Source organism: Anabrus simplex, chromosome 1, assembly GCF_040414725.1.
Source record: "Anabrus simplex isolate iqAnaSimp1 chromosome 1, ASM4041472v1, whole genome shotgun sequence".
NCBI classification, from domain to species: Eukaryota; Metazoa; Arthropoda; class Insecta; order Orthoptera; family Tettigoniidae; genus Anabrus; species Anabrus simplex.
Window position 1 is genome coordinate 401,819,033 of NC_090265.1, and position 19,499 is coordinate 401,838,531.

Sequence of the window (19,499 nt, forward strand, 5' to 3'; positions counted from 1 at the left end):
AAGGCATAGGCAAGGAAGAGGGAAGGAAGCGATCGTGGCCTTAAGTTTGGTACCATCCGGCATTTGTCTGGAGGAGGAGTAGGAAACCACGGAAAACCACTTCGAGGATGGCTGAGGTGAGAATCGAACCCCACCTCTACTCACTTGACCTCCTGAGTCTGAGTGGACCCCGTCCCAGCCCTCGTACCAATTTTAAAATTTCGTGGCAGAGGTGGGAATCGAACTCGGGCCCCCGGGGGTGGCAGCTTATCTTACTAATCACTGCACCACAGAGGCGGTCATTATTATTATTATTATTATTATTATTATTATTATTATTATTATTATTATTATTATTATTATTATTATTTAGAACATATTTTTTGCAAAGTAAGCAATGTGACCAAAATTCGATAGCCGTACATACCGTAGTTCATACTGTAACCCATCTTGATAATTGTACAACGTTTGTATGGTAATCCGTAGTCATACTGAACATGGAATGTAAGACGGTTATAGAGAGTGCTGTATGGAATTTAGCATTCATCGATAGTTGTACAGAACTCGAAATGTAACACTCTACGATAGTCGAACTGAGCTTGGAATATACCACACCTCGACATTCTTACAGAACTTGGAGTGTAACGTTGCATGATAGCCATGTAGAGCTTGCAACTCGGTACTGCTTCATAACTTTAAATGCAACAGTTCTGGATAATCGCACAGAGGTTGCAATGTAACATTCTTCGACAGTCTTACAGGGCTTGTAATGCATACATTCTCGATAGTTCTAAAGAACTTTGAATCGAACATTTCTCGATAATCGTATAGAGCTCGGAATGTAATATCACTCGATAGTCATACATTGGTGTTCTGAGTCACACAGAGCTGTTATTTTTTCCTTTACACATAACTGTCGGCTTAGCTTGGATCTGTGGTTCGGAGATACTGCAATTGCGACTTTTACAATGATGCTCATAATGCTGGTGTGTTTTCCATAGGCCTACCGGATAACCAATTATTGAAGCGTCAAATGTATCTGACAATTTAATTTTTTTTTTTTTTTTTTTTTTTTTGCTAGTTGCTTTACGTCGCACCGACACAGATAGGTCTGATGGCGACGATGGGATGGGAAAGGCCTAGGAGTTGGAAGGAAGCGGCCGTGGCCTTAATTAAGGTACAGCCCCAGCATTTGCCTGGTGTGAAAATGGGAAACCACGGAAAACCATCTTCAGGGCTGCCGACAGTGGGGCTCGAACCCACGATCTCCCGGATGCAAGCTCACAGCCGCGCGCCTCTACGCGCACGGCCAACTCGCCCGGTAATTTAACATATATAATATTATCATGAAATGACGTCAAAAGTCTGAGCTTGGAAAGAACGTGTTGGAATGTTTCCAGTCTGCCGTGAGAATGCTTTTTGTGTGGTACAGATGAATTTGCGTTATCTTGGTCGCTGAAATATCTAATCAGAACGTTTTAGACTTTTGAACTTTTAGATAATGCTGTCGCTCGCCAATAAACAAAGAAACAATCAGCTCTCGCATGTGTTGTATAAGTGATGATTAATATATTTTGTTGTATTTTCACCGTTGCTGTTTGGATCATCATCCCGTAGACTGGTATAACGCAGCCTTTCCATGCCAATGTATCGCGACATTTCCCTCATAGGTTGCTAGTATGGAGCGACTGGTGGTCCGGAGAAAATATAAGATGATTTGGAAATGGAATATTAATACCATTACGACTACATGACTTCAGTATTATTCAAATTGGTTATTATATTAATGATGTTGGTATATTCTGGGGAAACAGAGTAATTAAATGGACAGTATAATTTCATATTTAAATTATTTAAAGGCATGGTCACATAATAATACCATATTCACCTTGAGCAGGAATAAATAAGACCGGAACGACCGACGTAGCATGAAGGGCAAGACAGATGGAACGTTATTAATGGTTGATTTGAATTGTTCATTAAGCCTAAGAAAACGTCAGGTAGGAACAACACCACTTTGGTGAAGCATCGATTATACACTGTACCGCATCATTCGTCGGGAAGAAGAGCAATCTCGCAGATCGGAAAGGACAGGCAGAAGCGCAAACAATAGGGCGCATTGTTAAACCATACAATTTTTAATTCTTAATTATAGGGTATTAGCTCTTTCAGCTTTAGTGAATATACATTCAGAACAGTGTTTTAAAGTAATTACGGTCTAATAGATATCTGAATATCGTGTTTATTCCTGTGAGGGAAGTATAATTTACTTGATGAGTGAAGTAGCGATACTCGTCTTTTGAAAAGTGCACCAGAAGAGAATTTCAAGGGATACCGATGGTGTATACTACGTCCGAAACTATCAAGAGGGAGTAGATTTCCGAGAAGCAGGCCGTTACGATGAGGGGACGTGATTATGCATCCAACCCGGCGGACGAACGGCAGAACGATAAGTCATAAATTCATCATATTTGTAGCTAGTTTTTCTTTTAGGATGTAGTGTAGCAATTTGTGTGTGTGTTTTCCTTTAGTATGATTTACTGCAGAAAATGACACTTTAGGGAATGTGATAATAGACTACTGTAGGTTCATCCAGAATCATAGCCGACTACAGTTACAAGCCGGAGTCATGTAAGTTTGGCAACGTCCAGTGGAGGCCAAGGTGAAAGCGCGGGATCTCTCCGTGTATGTTGATGCAAATACAGTAGAGACAATACGCGACACTTACGGATTTAGCCTTGTTGAAATGGGAGACAATTCGACAGTGGCGCTCCTAGTGACTTGACCTGAAAAGTTGCGCTAAATTCAAATATCAATGGAAATGCATATACGAAAATGGATAAATCAATTACGTCTAGAAAGAAAGTGTTATTGAGATATTAACTTCGAAGTTTTTAAAGCAATTCTGGATAAATAAATGAAGAATTACTTAAAAGGTTATTATTCAAAGACTGAAATTAGACATATAAACAAGATGTGAAATGGACTGCTGTGAAATGGATTGATCTTTCATTTATGCATTACTTTTTTGCTTTAGCATTCCTTCCTGAACTTTTACGGTTAGATTTGTCTTTTTTCTCATTTAAAAAACATTTTATCATCACATTAAGACACTTGTCAATAAAAATATCGGCACATTCCTTACACACATGATGCAATGAATTAACATTTAAAAGCTGGACAATTTTCCTCTTAACATGAAGCCTACTAACAGAAGGAAAATCTACAAAATCCCGGCTTTAATCTGAGAAGAGGGATAAAAGAAAGAAAAATATGAAAATGTTGTCGATAGTGATGCTTTGGGGAATATTTACGTACAGTTAGAGTAAAAATGTAATATACCCTTGGTAGTATAGTCGAGGATTTCTAAAGTCGCTGGCCTCGAAATGATCTGAACAGATCTTATAATTCTTATATAAGCGTAACGTCCCTTCTTTCTTGTACACCTTATCAAAATCACTTCTGTGACATTTCAAAACCCACAGATCACACCTACAACAACACATCGGTATTGAAGGTTAACTGCTGCACTATACAATAAAATATGCGTATTATATTTTAAGCCAGTTAAAATATGGGTCGAGCAGGTCAGAAGATTATGAAGGACTCTAAACATCTCTTTGTCACTGGATGAATATATATTCAAAAACAATATTACTTACATTTTCTTGTCACGAGGAAACCGGAAGAAAGACAGCGCATTCTTCTCTACTTCATAGTTACTGCAGCCAAACACAGCACATACCTTTCCCCTTATGTTGAGAGGAGATATCAAGGAATGACACACGCTACTATTTAATTATGTCAACTCACTGAAAACGCATAAATAACACCAAAAACTTCACACACAAATAACGTGCTCTTATGACAGAATCAGTAGTTCTCAGGTCAATCCGCTAGAGAGAGCTCTAATAGCTGTCCCTCGATATCTCGCTGAGTGTCGCGTATTGTCTCTACTGTATTTGGTTGATGTCTAGTGAACTTCGTCTCGTGTTTCGTTTATTTTTTTTACGAATATGTTCGAGTACCTATGAGCCTATTATCGAAATAATGTGAAGGCTAACCAGGACTGAGTAGCTTGGACTGTAGAGCTGGCTTTCTAAGCCCAGTTCAGTCCGGTGGTGTTTGAAGGTGCTCAAATACGTCAGCCTCGTGCCGGTAAATTTACTGGCACGTTAAAGAACTCCTCCGGGACAAAATCCGGCATCTCGGGGTCTCCAAAAATCCGTAAAAGTAGTTAGTGGGACGTTAAATCGATAACGTTATTATTTGTGATGATGCGGACTGAATTTAGCTTATTAATAAAATGTTTCGTGTATTTGCAGATGCCCAGAAAATGTTGTGTTCCCATGTATCGTAACAACTGTAGCATTAAAAAGTGTTTTGTTACCTAGTTTAGTTTTTCTTCAGACTAGGAATTAAAACAAGAATGGATTTGACATTTTAAACGGGATAATTGGGAACCTGGAAAGGATTCAGTCGTATGCATAAAACATGTCACACACGAAAGTGTTTCAACAGGAGATAAAATTTGTGATAGTAAAGTCAACGTAACTATACTACCACCTAAAACTATGAACTTCTCCCTGATGCATGTCCAATTATTTACCCAAATTTGCCAAAATATTTATCATCGAAAAGCGTTAAAAGAAAAGATCCTGAAAGTAGACGCCTGGAAATGTAGAGTAGGGTAATGGATGATATGCCAAATGTAACCCATTTACTCAAAATTCACCAAGTTATGAATGTCACTGTATATGTTAGCAGGTGTTGGTAAAAGAAATGGCATGTAGCAAATGGTTAAAATATCAAAGTGGTCTCAGCTAAATGCATATTTATTAAATTATATAGGGGCCACTTCTTGTAGTGTTAATGTTAAACGTGTACAAATAAATCTATTAAAATCCTTCACAATCTCATAGAGTATCGTGAGGTAAACAGTGAAAGCACACTCTTTGTCTTGCCTCATATGTTTAAGGGAACAGTTCGAACTTTGCATTAAAAGGGCCGAGCTGAGTGGCTCAGACGGTTGAGGCGCTGGGCTTCTGACCCCAACTTGGCAGGTTCCATCCTGGCTCAGTCCGGTAGTATTTGAAGGTGCTCAAATACGTCAGCCTCGTGTCGGTAGATTTACTGGCACGTAAAAGAACTCCTGATGGGCTAAATTCCGGCACCTTGGCGTCTCCAGAAACCGTAAAAGTAGTTAGTGGGACGTAAAGCTAATAACATTATTATTATTATTATTATTATTAATATTATTATTATTATTGTTATTATTATTTGCACTAAAATGAAAAAGACTTAGACAAATGACTGTTGAGGAAAGAAGGAAAATCTTGAGTAACAAACACTGTTTTAATCCTTTAAAGACCGAGCTCGATAGCTGCAGTCGCTTAAGTGCGGCCAGTATCCAGTATTCGGGAGATAGTGGGTTCGAACCCCACTGTCGGCAGCCCTGAAGATGGTTTTCCGTGTTTTCCCATTTTCACACCAGGCAAATGCTGGGGGTGTACCTTAATTAAGGCCACGGCCGCTTCCTTCCTATTAGAAGGCCGTTCCTATCCCATCGTCGCCATAAGACCTATCTGTGTCGGTGCGACGTAAAACAAATAGCACAAAACAATTGTTTAAAGAGAAGTCATCAAAGTAAAGCTTGTAAATCCTTTATCAGATGTATTGTTTGTGGTGGGAAACATGTGGTATTAATGTGTTATAAACTTGGTAAAAAAGACAAAGGAAGTGTTTCAAAAAATAATTTTGAGAGAGATAGAAACTCTTTATTAATTGTAAATAAATCAGCCATATAAATTTCGTTTATTTACTAATTGATATCATTTATAGCTATTATCCTTTCTGATCCTCTCATATAAATTAGAATATATTATATCTTGACTTTGCACGAGACACCTGTCTGTCTCAGGCATTAGGTTAGGGAATTTTAGTCGTCGTAGAACCTACAGTACCTAGAGATAGGAGTCATCTGACTAGCTGGAGCCGTCGGGGGAAACTCAATGCCGATATGCTATTTATTATGCGCATAATTTATAATTGATCTGTATTAAGGTGATGTGATAACGATATACCCATGTTACTGTAGCCTATATACAGTAGTTCTTATGAGGCAAATATTCGATATTTTATATACAGTATCCTGTACTTACCTCTTCATTAGTACCTAATTATCGACCCTAGATTGCTTTGAGGTTATTTCTGTAATAATGACGTATCATCCTAACTTACAATCTCGGATAACAATGGAAAGTTTTACGTTTATCTTTCTGCAGGATCAGTAATCCCAAGAATATCTAAGTCCCAAAGATCAGAAATTTTTGTTTGTTTAGTAAACAACGATGACACCAACAGTAAAGCTCCATCCCTTCTACGTTTATAATTTTTCCCATTAGTGTCCACCCTAGAATAGTCTCAAGTAGAACTAGACCACATTATAGTTGATGTGTTGTGTAAGTAATTCATCTGCGACATCTGCATCCAGTAGAATGTGTATGGTTCCTCGGTGTTGTACATCTGTTAAACAAATCTGTAGATCCTTTATCTCATCACTCCAAGTACCATTCCTAACATATTATTTCTTGGATCAAAACTTGCAGTTCCTTGGAATAATTTCCCTCTAATTGTGTGCTAAGAATCTGCGTCTTCTCTCGATCAAATCCTCCTACTCTTGTGGACTTCATTCACCTTGTGAATTGTGACCCGATCTATCCATCTTACCTTCAACAATGTTCTGTAACACCAAATTTCAAAACCTTCTAATCCAAATCTGTCTCCTTCAGTTATTGTCCATTTTTCAGGTTCTAATTTTTTGGTCAGGATGGTTCATAGAACAGAATGATATTTGAGGTTATGTATTGTTAAACGTTTCGAATATTTGTTAAAAGAAAGTCTATTCCCTGATAGGTGTCTCTCTGTGCTTTTGCAGGCTATTCTCGAGAGCCACCGAACATATTTTGCTGGTGTCTTCATCACGAGCAAGGTTTAGGCGTATGGAACATTGACTTTTTATAAAAGGGATTTTTATCAGTGCCAATTTTAGTCAAGGAATCAAACAAAAAGCGACCATCGGAGCGTTTCTTGACTTACGCTGCCTAAGCATAAATAATGATCAATGACTAGTGATAGACCTGCAATAGGCATGAGAGAACTGATGAGCAAAGAAAGCTCTACCAAAAAGTTCGTGATGGAATATACTATCTGTAAAAGGCAGGGATAAATATGAGTTTCTATTTTATGCTTTATAGTAAAATAAAATCAACCTTAATATCAGAAACAATGTGTTGAGATTAATAATGAAACACAGAACATATTAATGTAAATAGTTTAGTCACCTCAATAAATCTTATGAAGGAAAAATACACCTTAGAGCAGGGGCTCCCAGGGTGCATGCGCTGTGCACGGTGCAAAAGACGACCTCGCTTGGTTGACCAGAGTGCAAACCCTCACTCCTCGATTTGGAGCAATAGCGCTGTCTCTCTCTTTCCCCACGCCTGTCTCACTCGCTCCCCCTGTCTCCCTCTTCCTCACTTGCTCCGTAGCGCTCCAAATCCGATCTGAGTTGAGTCGAGCTTAGCCGAGTAGCCCAGAGACCAAGCGTTGGTCCGAGCCGAGTGGAACCGATGCACAGTGCACGGAGCTCTTGCACCTCGATTTTCACGGATGAGATATTGGGCGTTTGAGAGACTAAGGCTTAGAGTATATAATTTGCATGAACGGTCTAGCAGTTATTGTTGTTTTAATAATAATAATAATAATTAATAATAATAATAATAATAATAATCGTATGATTTCAGCAACCGTGGGGCAGACCTTTTGAAGTGGTGCCATCTAGGTGGCCTGCCAAACAGTTTCGACATTTCGATTGTGCTGCTATCTAGCAATGAACGCGGAATTCCATTGTAACGGTTACTTGGCCAACGAGTGAGTTCGTTTTATCAGATGACACCGAGAGATCTTTAATATGCCAACAACAAAGACATGGAGTACCAAGATTGTTGACTGCCCTTCAAAAATTCGAATACCTCAATCGGTATTAAACCTGCAAACTTGGGAGGATGGTTGCCTAGTTGTACTTCCTCTTAAAACAATAATCACCACCACCACCACCACCACCTGCAAACTTGGGATTATGAATCGAACACTCTTATCACTGATCCATTGAGGCAGCTGTCGTTTTAGTGTAAGCACAGGAATAGTGTAAATACACTGACTGACAGAGCAAATGCAACACCAAGAAGGAGTGGTTCGAAAGGGATGAAAGTTGGGGAAAAAACAGAGACGGCACGGACGAATAATTGATGTTTATTTCAAACCGATATGCAGGTTACACAATGCGCACGGCATCGACTCAGTAGGATGTAGGACCACCGCGAGCGGCGATGCACGCAGAAACACGTCGAGGTACAGAGTCAATAAGAGTGCGGATGGTGTCCTGAGGGATGGTTCTCCATTCTCTGTCAACCATTTGCCACAGTTGGTCGTCCGTACGAGGCTGGGGCAGAGTTTGCAAACGGCGTCCAATGAGATCCCACACGTGTTCGATTGGTGAGAGATCCGGAGAGTACGCTGGCCACGGAAGCATCTGTACACCTCGTAGAGCCTGTTGGGAGATGCGAGCAGTGTGTGGGTGGGCATTATCCTGCTGAAACAGAGCATTGGGCAGCCCCTGAAGGTACGGGAGTGCCACCGGCCGCAGCACATGCTGCACGTAGCGGTGGGCATTTAACGTGCCTTGAATACGCACTAGAGGTGACGTGGAATCATACGCAATAGCGCCCCAAACCATGATGCCGCGTTGTCTAGCGGTAGGGCGCTCCACAGTTACTGCCGGATTTGACCTTTCTCCACGCCGACGCCACACTCGTCTGCGGTGACTATCACTGACAGAACAGAAGCGTGACTCATCGGAGAACACGACGTTCCGCCATTCCCTCATCAAAGTCGCTCTAGCCCGGCACCATGCCAGGCGTGCACGTCTATGCTGTGGAGTCAATGGTAGTCTTCTGAGCGGACGCCGGGAGTGCAGGCCTCCTTCAACCAATCGACGGGAAATTGTTCTGGTCGATATTGGAACAGCCAGGGTGTCTTGCACATGCTGAAGAATGGCGGTTGACGTGGCGTGCGGGGCTGCCACAGCTTGGCGGCGGATGCGCCGATCCTCGCGTGCTGACGTCACTCGAGCTGCGCCTGGACCCCTCGCACGTGCCACATGTCCCTGCGCCAACCATCTTCGCCACAGGCGCTGCACCGTGGACACATCCCTATGGGTATCGGCTGCGATTTGACGAAGCGACCAACCTGCCCTTCTCAGCCCGATCACCATACCCCTCGTAAAGTCGTCTGTCTGCTGGAAATGCCTCCGTTGACGGCGGCCTGGCATTCTTAGCTATACACGTGTCCTGTGGCACACGACAACACATTCTACAATGACTGTCGGCTGAGAAATCACGGTACGAAGTGGTCCATTCGCCAACGCCGTGTCCCATTTATCGTTCGCAACGTGCGCAGCACAGCGGCGCATTTCACATCATGAGCATACCTCAGTGACGTCAGTCTACCCTGCAATTGGCATAAAGTTCTGACCACTCCTTCTTGGTGTTGCATTTGCTCTGTCAGTCAGTGTATCTCGTTGGTGGGAAGCAGCGTGCCTATAGGCAGGCCTTGGAAAATACTTTGTTCCAAGCTACACACATAACGGAATAAATCATCTACAAGGATATCGTATAAGGCCTATCACCATAAATTCAAAATTGTTCCAGTGCTATGCTGAGGTGGGTCACTAGTTATAGGTAAATCACGTCATTTCAATGAGGGACAAGGGACATCGTCACATTCACACAGATAAAGGAGACAAGCATCAAAATAACACAACATCGTTATATAATGTTATAGTAATACATACTTGGTAATAAAGAAGAAAACTCTTCTGTAGCGACGCCTGTAATCGTGGGCACGGCGTTGTACCGTCCTTCTTCAAGAAGCTGTAGAGGTGGTGCGGGTAGGAATCTCTCAACACCTTCCACCTCTACCTCCAGCGTTGGTGTGAAAATAAACGGAAGAAGTCGCTCCTTTTCCTGCAACAGAATAATGTGGAGATCTTTCTTGTATTAACCTATAACAATCTAAATATTCCATCTGAGAGGTTTCAAGACTTGCCAATCAGGAACGGCTCAATCCATTACCTATAGGAGCTGAATGGTCAGAGTTTGGGTGGATCATTCGTCTATGTGAGCGAATTATAGCGGTCTAAGAGAAGTGTTGAAACTTCGAGTATCGCGGAACGGCATGTGTATTTGACATAGTCTTCTTTACGTAATAACAAAGTATACAAAAGAAAAGCATGATCATCTACAGTTAGGGGGTGAATCATGCCTAAATAAACCAAGGAAACTAAATATTATGCAATTATTATGGGGTATGAACAAAACTTAATAAAACATAATATTTTTAGTACAATAAAAAAATCATGAGGATAGGAATTTTTATTTTATACAGGGTGGAAAAGTCAAAGTCTCCATTCATTCATCCTTTCCGCACACCATGTAGGAACACTCACGGAGCGTGTATGTACATGTCTCTTCGCGGGGCTGAAACAAACACATGGCCAGTGTTTATATGTTCTATGTTAGAGGCGCATCTGGGAAACTGGGTGATTATGCACGAGATCTTTCAAATGTCCTAAACTTAAAGCGAGTTACGTCTGACGTCGATGTGAGTCATGCAACACGTTCTACCGAAGAAGTTGTCGTTCACGTAGGGCGAACGGTCTCACCACACACGTATACGGAACTCTTCTGCAAAGGTCTGACAATGTGAACATTGGTGTCTTTGGACGTGTTCGTACGAACATATTTGTTCCTTGTGATGACAAGAATCAGTGCCTTAAGTTTTCCCTCTAATTGCAGAATTCTTGTATAAGTCATTACAATAAATGAATTTCACTTCGGGAAATGGTAGGTTCAAACCCCACCGACAGCAGCCTTGAAGATGGTGTTTCGTGGTTTCCCATTTTAACACCGGACAAATGCTGAGACTCCACCTTAATGAAGCCACAGACACTCCCTTGTACCATCGTCGCCATACGACCTGTCTATGCCGATGCGACGTAAAACAAATTGGAAAAATTCACATGAACATTAATTTCTAAATGCTGCATTCACTTCCAGGTCGTACCTTCATTTTAGCTCTGCAATAAATATTTATATGTCGGGTTTCGCAAGTTTTGAATATGATGAGAATTTAGATGGTGATTATTATAAAAAATCAATCTTAGTAGGCCGGCCACGTCACCCGTAATTGTAACACACGCCTTCCGAAGCGAGGATGTACTCTCAATTGAAGAATCGCAGCGGAATCAGGAAGGACAACAACGTCGATATAAGAATAACTTATTTTAAAATCTAAAAATAAAGTGAAGTCTTTTTTCTGGAGTTTCTTGATTTAAAGCAAAGAGAGTCCCTACGACATCTACCAACTAGATGGTTTTCCTTTGGTGAGGTAGCGGACAGATTATTACAGAATCTGGAGGCCATTTCTAGTTATTTTAAAAGCACTACACATTGCCCAACTTTCTTGAAACGCATTTTCCATAATGAAAATGACGCTAGCAAAGATTTACTTAAGTTTTGTCTTTGTCTTTATTTTTCTTTTAATAATATATCTAAGATATTTCATAAAACAATTCTGAAACTCGAACAAACTAAATTAGAAGTTACTGAAACTTATGATTCTATGATTGACTTAAAGTGAAAAAATTGAAAATAGAATTCAATATTTTTTTTTTTGTAGGAAAAGATGTAACATATTAAATAACAACCTGCTGTCAAATTAACAAGGTAAGATTATGAAGAATTTCATGATTTTAAGATGTAACATATTAAATAACAACCTGCTGTCAAATTAACAAGGTAAGATTATGAAGTATTTCATGATTTTAAGATGTAACATATTACATAACAACCTGCTGCCAAATGAACAAGATGATTATGAAGAATTTCATGATTTTAAGATGTAACATATTAAATAACAACCTGCTGTCAAATTAACAAGGTAAGATTATGAAGTATTTCATGATTTTAAGATGTAACATATTAAATAACAACCTGCTGCCAAATGAACAAGATGATTATGAAGAATTTCATGATTTTAAGATGTAACATATTAAATAACAACCTGCTGTCAAATTAACAAGGTAAGATTATGAAGTATTTCATGATTTTAAGATGTAACATATTACATAACAACCTGCTGCCAAATGAACAAGATGATTATGAAGAATTTCATGATTTTTCACAACACTACTGTACACTATTTTTAAAAGGAACTTAATTTCGAAGACAACTCTTTTGAAAATATTTAAGTACTAGCTAAAGAATACCCGCTTTGTTGTTTCTTTTGTACATCCGTGCGATTTTATCTACAGTATATAATACCGAAGACGTGCATCAAAATACAACTACCTTTCCGTTTCTTCTTTTATTTTTATTCTTTTTTCGGGGTACATAAATATCTTACATTCTCAGTCATTTCATAAAATACGTTCTTATACACTGCATTTGATGTCTTGTTGTCTGGTGCATGCACCGACAGATTTTCTGCTTCTCTGACACGGCATAATGCAACGTAGAGCTGACCATGTGTGAAACAGGACTCCTTCAAATTAACTCCGCAATAGTAGAACGTTTGAATCTAAGCCTAATTGATGGTCATACTATAAGCTAATCCCACTGAAAATTGTAATTGTTTGAAACAAAATGTCAAATCATTTGAGATCAATGGAATTCTTGGTATGAAACCCGATTTACTTTTTTTCCGGCTAGGATTACGGCCTCAGTGATATTGTTAAGGAGTTATTTCAGTAATTATCTGACTTTATATTCAAGAATAGCAGAAAATACAGGTGTACTCAAGCAACAAACTGTTATGTTTCTGAGATCGCCATACTCCTGCCAGATGAATCAAAGACGGTATATAAAACCAAAGAGTACACATCACAGCCTTCTAGGGTACATTCTTACTGTACTCCGATCCTTCCAGTACATTCTCACTTATTTTAATATATTATACGACGAAATCAGCCGTTTTCAAACACCACATTTCTCACACCACCACAGCTACAGACACGCAATCACTTTAGTGAACGATGGGAGAATCGCGGCTAATACCACACACAAACACCAGTGGTCTGCAGTGTGTAACTGTGGCTGCAAGACGAAACACATACACACTCACTCACACACGCACACACACGCGCGTCTATCTATAAGCATAGTCGAACACTTTCAACCCTAACATTTCCCACATCACCACAGCTATCGACACCCAACCAATATAGTGTACGATGTGATACTTGAGGCTACAACAACGCAAAATCATCAATAGTCTGCGATGGGTAGTTGTGGCTGCAAGGTGAAATATACGAATATACACGTCTATATATATTCGGCCACTTTCAACCCCCATATCTCCCACACCACCACAGCTACATGCACAAAACCACTGTAGTGCACGATGGGAGACTTGAGGCTACTACCACACACAAACACCAGTGGTTTGCGGTGGATAGTTGTGACTGCAAGGTGAAATACATGAATACACACGTCTACTTTTATATGTAGTTGGTCATTTTCAACTCCCATATACACCACACCACCACAGCTACCAACATGCAACCAGCATAGTGCACGATGGAAAACTCGAGGCTACCACCACACACAAGCACCAGTGGTCTGCGGTGGATAGTTGTGACTGCAAGGTGAAATATACGGACACACTCGTCTATTTATATATAATTATATATTGTTAATCGTACAAATGGGTATGTCCAGTGCTCACCTTTCGAGGAAGCTATAAAATCCCTGAATTTCTCTGAGATTTGTCCAAATTTTAATTTTGAACATTTCTATGAAGAATATCCTAAATTTAAAGAAATTTTTAGACACTTTTGATGTAAGTTGTGATAATGTGAGACGAAATTGACATATTCCTTTTGTAGATTCCTATTAAAGATCTTCCCAGTACGCACTCGTTTATTTCCTTTATATTAAATATACCATGTTCAAACACGTTTTAGAAAGAGTGTTCTCAATAATGGAAAAAGAATGAAAAAGAAGTGGATATGATAGAAAAAGGTGTTCTCTATAGCTTATAAAATCAGAAATTGAAGTTACGAATGATAAAATTCCTGTTTCAAGCTACAGCCATTTAATAAGTGTCTCTTATTGTGATCCTGGAAATGCTGGCAACCCTACAGGGGACAGTCGAGTGTGCATGCTTCTCTGTACTTAAATCGTTTACTTTTACTTCTTTTGGCGTTTTGAATGTCCTCATTCGTCGCTCAACTGCGATAATTCATCAAATGGTGCTAATTCATTGATGATTTTGTCATTTCGCTCTTTGTTCAGGGTGAAGGTCCACCTCTGTGGTGTAGTGGTTAGTGTGATTATCTGCCACCCCCGGAGGCCCGGGTTTGATTCCCGGCTCTGCCACGAAATTTGAAAAGTGGTGCGAGGGCTGGAACGGGGTCCACTCAGCCTCGGGAGGTCAACTGAGTAGAGAGGGGGGTGGGCTCGATTCCCTCCTCAGTCATCCTGGAAGTGGTTTTCCGTGGTTTCCCACTTCTCCTCCAGCCAAATGCCGGGATAGTACCTAACTTAAGGCCACGCCCGCTTCCTTCTCTCTTCCTTATCTACCTCTTCCACACTTCCCATCCTCCCGACAAGGCCTCTGTTCAGCATAGCAGGTGAGGCTGCCTGGGCGAGGTACTGGTCATCCTCCCCAGTTGTATCCCCGACCAAGAGTCTGAAGCTCCAGGACACTGCCCTTGAAGCGGTAGAGATGGTATCCCTCGCTGAGTCCGAGGGAAAAACCGACCTTGGAGGGTAAACAGATGAATAAGAAGTTCAGGGTAAAGTACAATCGACTTATCAATAATTATTTTTTGCAAGTAAACAAACCTCAATTGCGCATACTTAAACGGAATAACCCGTGTACGAAAACATAATGTTATTGGTTTTACGTCACATGAATTGCTTTTTATAGTATTCGTGGATTGTACGAAAAGGAACAGTGCCTCATATAAACACAACCTTAGCCTGGCTATGTGGCTCAGACGATTGAGGCGCTGGCTTTCTGACCCAAACTTGGCAGGTTCGATGCTGGATAAGTCCGGTGATATTTGAAGGTACTCAAATACGCCAGCCTCGTATCGGTAAATTTATGTAAAAGAACTCCTGCGGGACTAAATTCCGGCACCTCGGCGTCTCCGAAAACCGTAAAAGTGGATAGTGGGACATAAAGCAAATAACATTATTATTATTAATACAACCTTGTTTCTACAAAAGAACCTAAGATAAAGAAAAGCATTCAAATGATTCCCGCTTAATTCTTTTTTAAGTAAGCCAAATTTATCAGCGCATGCAAACTGGAAATACACGTGAACAAACAAAATCAATATCTCATTGTCCTTTATATTTTGGCTAAATTGCTTCTTCCATCGTTATCCGAATTCTTGATTAACAGGTGAGCAAACAGAAAAATAGTGCAAGGAGATATGGAAGAGTAGGGAAGTGGTTTGGGTGGATAGTAGAGCCATATAGTGGTATGTGGACAGTTTGCTCACGGCCAGCTCGTGAACAGGCGAGAGTACACCGACTCATTTTTGCTGTGGTTGCATAGGCCTGACCAACATCACCTAGATATAAGACATGTGCATGGTGTCGAGATTAAAAGGAAAATGGCGGATTTTTGAGGCAATGCCTTCTGAAAGTGATCCTTAATTTTGTCTTACAAACTACGACAATGGTCTACAAACGTTGTGTGCCTAATTGTTCGAAAACGTATCGAGAAGGTGCTGAAGAGAAGAGAAGAAGAAGAATTTTACTGACCTGAAAGACAAGTTAAATAATCTTAACGTAGGTGAATCATGGGACATACTTCACAAAGGTGTAAATATAGTTCCTTCGTTCGTTCGTAATCTGTTTACCCTCCAGGGTCGGTTTTTCCCTCGGACTCAGCGAGGGATCCCACCTCTACCGCCTCAAGGGCAGTGCCCTGGAGATTCAGACTTTGGGTCGGGGGATACAACTGGGGAAAATGACCAGTAACTCGCCCAGGCGGCCTCACCTGCTATGCTGAACAGGGGCCTAGTGGAGGGATGGGAAGGGTGGATGGGACAGGCAAGGAAGAGGGAAGGAAGCGGCCGTGGCCTTAAGTTAGGTACCATCCCGGCATTTGCCTGGAGGAGAAGTAGGAAACCACGGAAAACCACTTCCAGGATGGCTGAGGTGGGAATCGAACCCACCTCTACTCAGTTGACCTCCCGAGGCTGAGTGGACCCCGTTCCAGCCCTCGTACCACTTTTCAAATTTCGTGGCAGAGCCGGGAATCGAACCCGGACCTCCACGGGTGGCAGCTAATCACGCTAACCACTACACCACAGAGGAGGACTGTAAATATAGTAATAGTTAAAATTGTGTTGACCCCTGAACCTGAAATAACTAGTTCTATAGTTATCAATGAAACTTTGGAGTTAAGTGTATACTATAAGAACATCAAATTAGACAGTATTGGTAACTTTCATTTCCCACAGTCTGTAAAGGACCTGGATGGAATTTCAGTGGTTCTCGAAAAAGTTGACATGTTAAGTTCCGAGGTTCACGGCGCAAATAGCACTAATGGCATTTTAGGTTTAGCAGCAAACCTTTTGAAACAAGTCAGCATGTTAAAACCGAGACTAAAAGGACCACTTGAATTCATGATTGAACAGATTGCACTTTGGTCATACGAGAGGAGGTGTTATAGTCCTTCCCTTCTGATTTTATCTTCAATATTACAATCCATTTCACCCCATTGCTATGCATACCTCAGACATCTCAATTTATTGTATCTGGCTCATCCATGTACCATCAGGAGGCTTTCTTCTTCTTTAAAAGTAGATCCTAGAATAGAACAGCATGATAACAATTTCCTGAAGTACATAAGGGACAAATGTTCTGGCAATGATAGTGATAAGTTCATTATGCTTATGAGAGATGAAATTCATGTTAAACCAATAATGGACTGTAAAGGTGGTAATGTTGTTGGCAAAGCATTCAATGATGAACAGTTAGCAATCGGTGCTTATTGTTTTATGGTTTCAAGTTTGTTATCCGATTTTAAGGAAGTAGCTCACATATTACCTGTAAAATCGATTACTGGAGAATATTTGCATGGTGTACTAAGAAAAGTAAGTGTAGGATTAGAGGAAGCAGGGTTTAAAGTTGTTTGTATTGTTAGTGATAATAGTTCTGTAAACAGAAAATGCATGCAATTATTTTCACCTGAAAATGAATTGAAATGTGTTTATTCACATCCTGCTGATAAGAGCAGACCACTTATTTGTGTTTGATAGTGTTCACTTGCTCAAATGTATTCGCAATAACTGTTTAAATCAAAAGAATGAGAATGTGTGCATGAACTTCCCTGATTTTGAAGATAACAGTGCAGTGCAGTGTGCTTCTTTTCTTACAATTAAGAAATTATATGATCTTGAGCATGAAAAGTTCATAAGATATGGTTATGGTCTGTCTCTCAAAGCCTTGAGTCCTTCATCATTTGAAAGGCAGAATGTAAAATTAGCTCTACAAGTTTTCAATGACAATGTCATAGAAGAGCTGAAAGTGTTAGGTGAAAAGTGTAAGCTACCATATTATAATGAAACAGCCTCATATATCAAAATAATAATAGATTGGTGGGCTGTTATCAGTGTCAAAACACCAGGTAAAGGGGTAAGGCTCAACAACAGCTTAATGTCTCCAGTCTCTTCAAATTCAGGGGAAGGGCTTCAATATTTGAAGAAATTCCTACAATGGCTAGTAAAGTGGAGAGATCTAGATGGAAAGGGTTCGTTATCATCTGAAACAATGGTTTCTTTGATATTGACAACTGAAGGATTGTTAATGTTGATAGAATACTGTTTGTCAAAACTTACTTTTTCATATTATGTCCTATTAGGAAAATTTAAAACAGACGTATTAAAGGACACGTTTGGGCAATAGAGGCAGCTTGCAGGAGGACAGTACAATATTTCTGTGAGGCAGTTGTTTGAAGTTGAAAAGAAGTTAAGGTTATTGTCATCACTGACTCTAAAGATAAGATCAAATGCATTTGGGGAGATTGAAGTAGATTAGTTCTCTGACCCGCCTCCTGAATCCTCTGCCTTTTTTGATTTTGATAATTCATTGTGTAAGAGCATAGATGTACATGTAAGTTTACAGGATATTGAAAACTGTAACAATGACATGCCAATTTTAGTCTATTTAGCAGGATATTGTTGCTATAGTGTCTCAAAATGTTTGAAATGTGAACACTGCAAAGGAATTCTTGTTACCGAGGACTTCATTGATGCTGATGATGAGGCATATAATCTAATTAGAAATAAGAGTAGGGGTAGGCGTTTGTTCTCTGAAATGTTTGTTATCAATGCAATAATACATAATTATCTAGTGGTAACAAGATTATGTACAGAATTTGAAACAGAGTTTCTTTTAGTAAATGATCATAGGGATGTTGCATGTGAGAGTACAATGAAAGTTATTCATGATAAAGAACTTTTGTGGGAGACAGATATGTGTAATAACAGACATACATCAGAATGTGTTTGTAGAAAACTGGTATGGACTTCAACAAACATGCTTTTGAATAATTATTGTAAGAAATAAAGCTCCATGTCAAATGATGTATTGACGAGGAAGAAACGTGTTATTTGTCAACGGAACTTAATTTCATGCAAATATGCATTTATGTAAGTAAGGGTGTTGTTGCTTTCAATTATTTTTTTGTGGGTGGGGGACGGAATAAAACATTTATTATGAATTTCGGTATTCTGCCATTCTCTTAATTCCTGAACTTCACTTGAGTTTCAGCATTATTTAGAAACCTTATGTATCAACTATCCCTGATTTTTTCAGAAATAGCCTTTTGAAGGTGTAAGTTACTTGTATATGGAAGAATGAGGGTTTGGGGGTCATTATTTTGACAGTTAAGTAGCCAAATCACATATGTTAAGGTGCCATAGTGACATTATGACGATTGCCTCTATTGTCAGCCATCTTGGTTTTGTGCTCAGGCCTTATATCTAGGTGGTGTTGACCTGACCTAGACTATGGACTTACACAATCGGGAAGAATATCCTTGGTAGCAGCTTTTGTGAGTTCGATGTGGTCCACAGTCCTCAGGTACTCCACCAACTCGTCAGGGTCCTCAGTCTTACATCCGAGAACCTCTCCCAAACGGAACGCCATATACCGTGGTTCAAGTGTTAGTGCCCACGGGTTCAGTACTGCTCCACTACTCGCAGCTGCCCGATGGAACAGACCTGGAACGGAGGGAACAGGCTATATCATGTTCAATCAACTTCATATCAAATGACACCGGAGCACGTTTAAGGATCGAGAGAAACAAAATAGAGCAAACAACTGTGCGGTTGAGGGGAAGACTGGAGAAGGTAAGGTGGGAGAAACAACTATCTG

At 40.1% G+C, this 19,499-nt stretch overlaps 1 protein-coding gene across 1 annotated transcript in view; it reads right to left on the minus strand.

Moving 5' to 3' along the window:
* The window catches only part of LOC136866587 (esterase FE4), a 147,561-nt gene that overhangs the window by 43,860 nt on the left and 84,202 nt on the right, over window positions 1-19,499 (minus strand). The window contains exons 6-7 of the mRNA XM_068226591.1: window positions 19,143-19,345; window positions 9,893-10,064 (exon numbers count right to left, since the gene is read on the minus strand). Of these exons, the coding sequence (XP_068082692.1) occupies window positions 9,893-10,064; window positions 19,143-19,345 (375 nt within the window). The remainder of the gene's footprint in view (window positions 1-9,892; window positions 10,065-19,142; window positions 19,346-19,499) is intronic.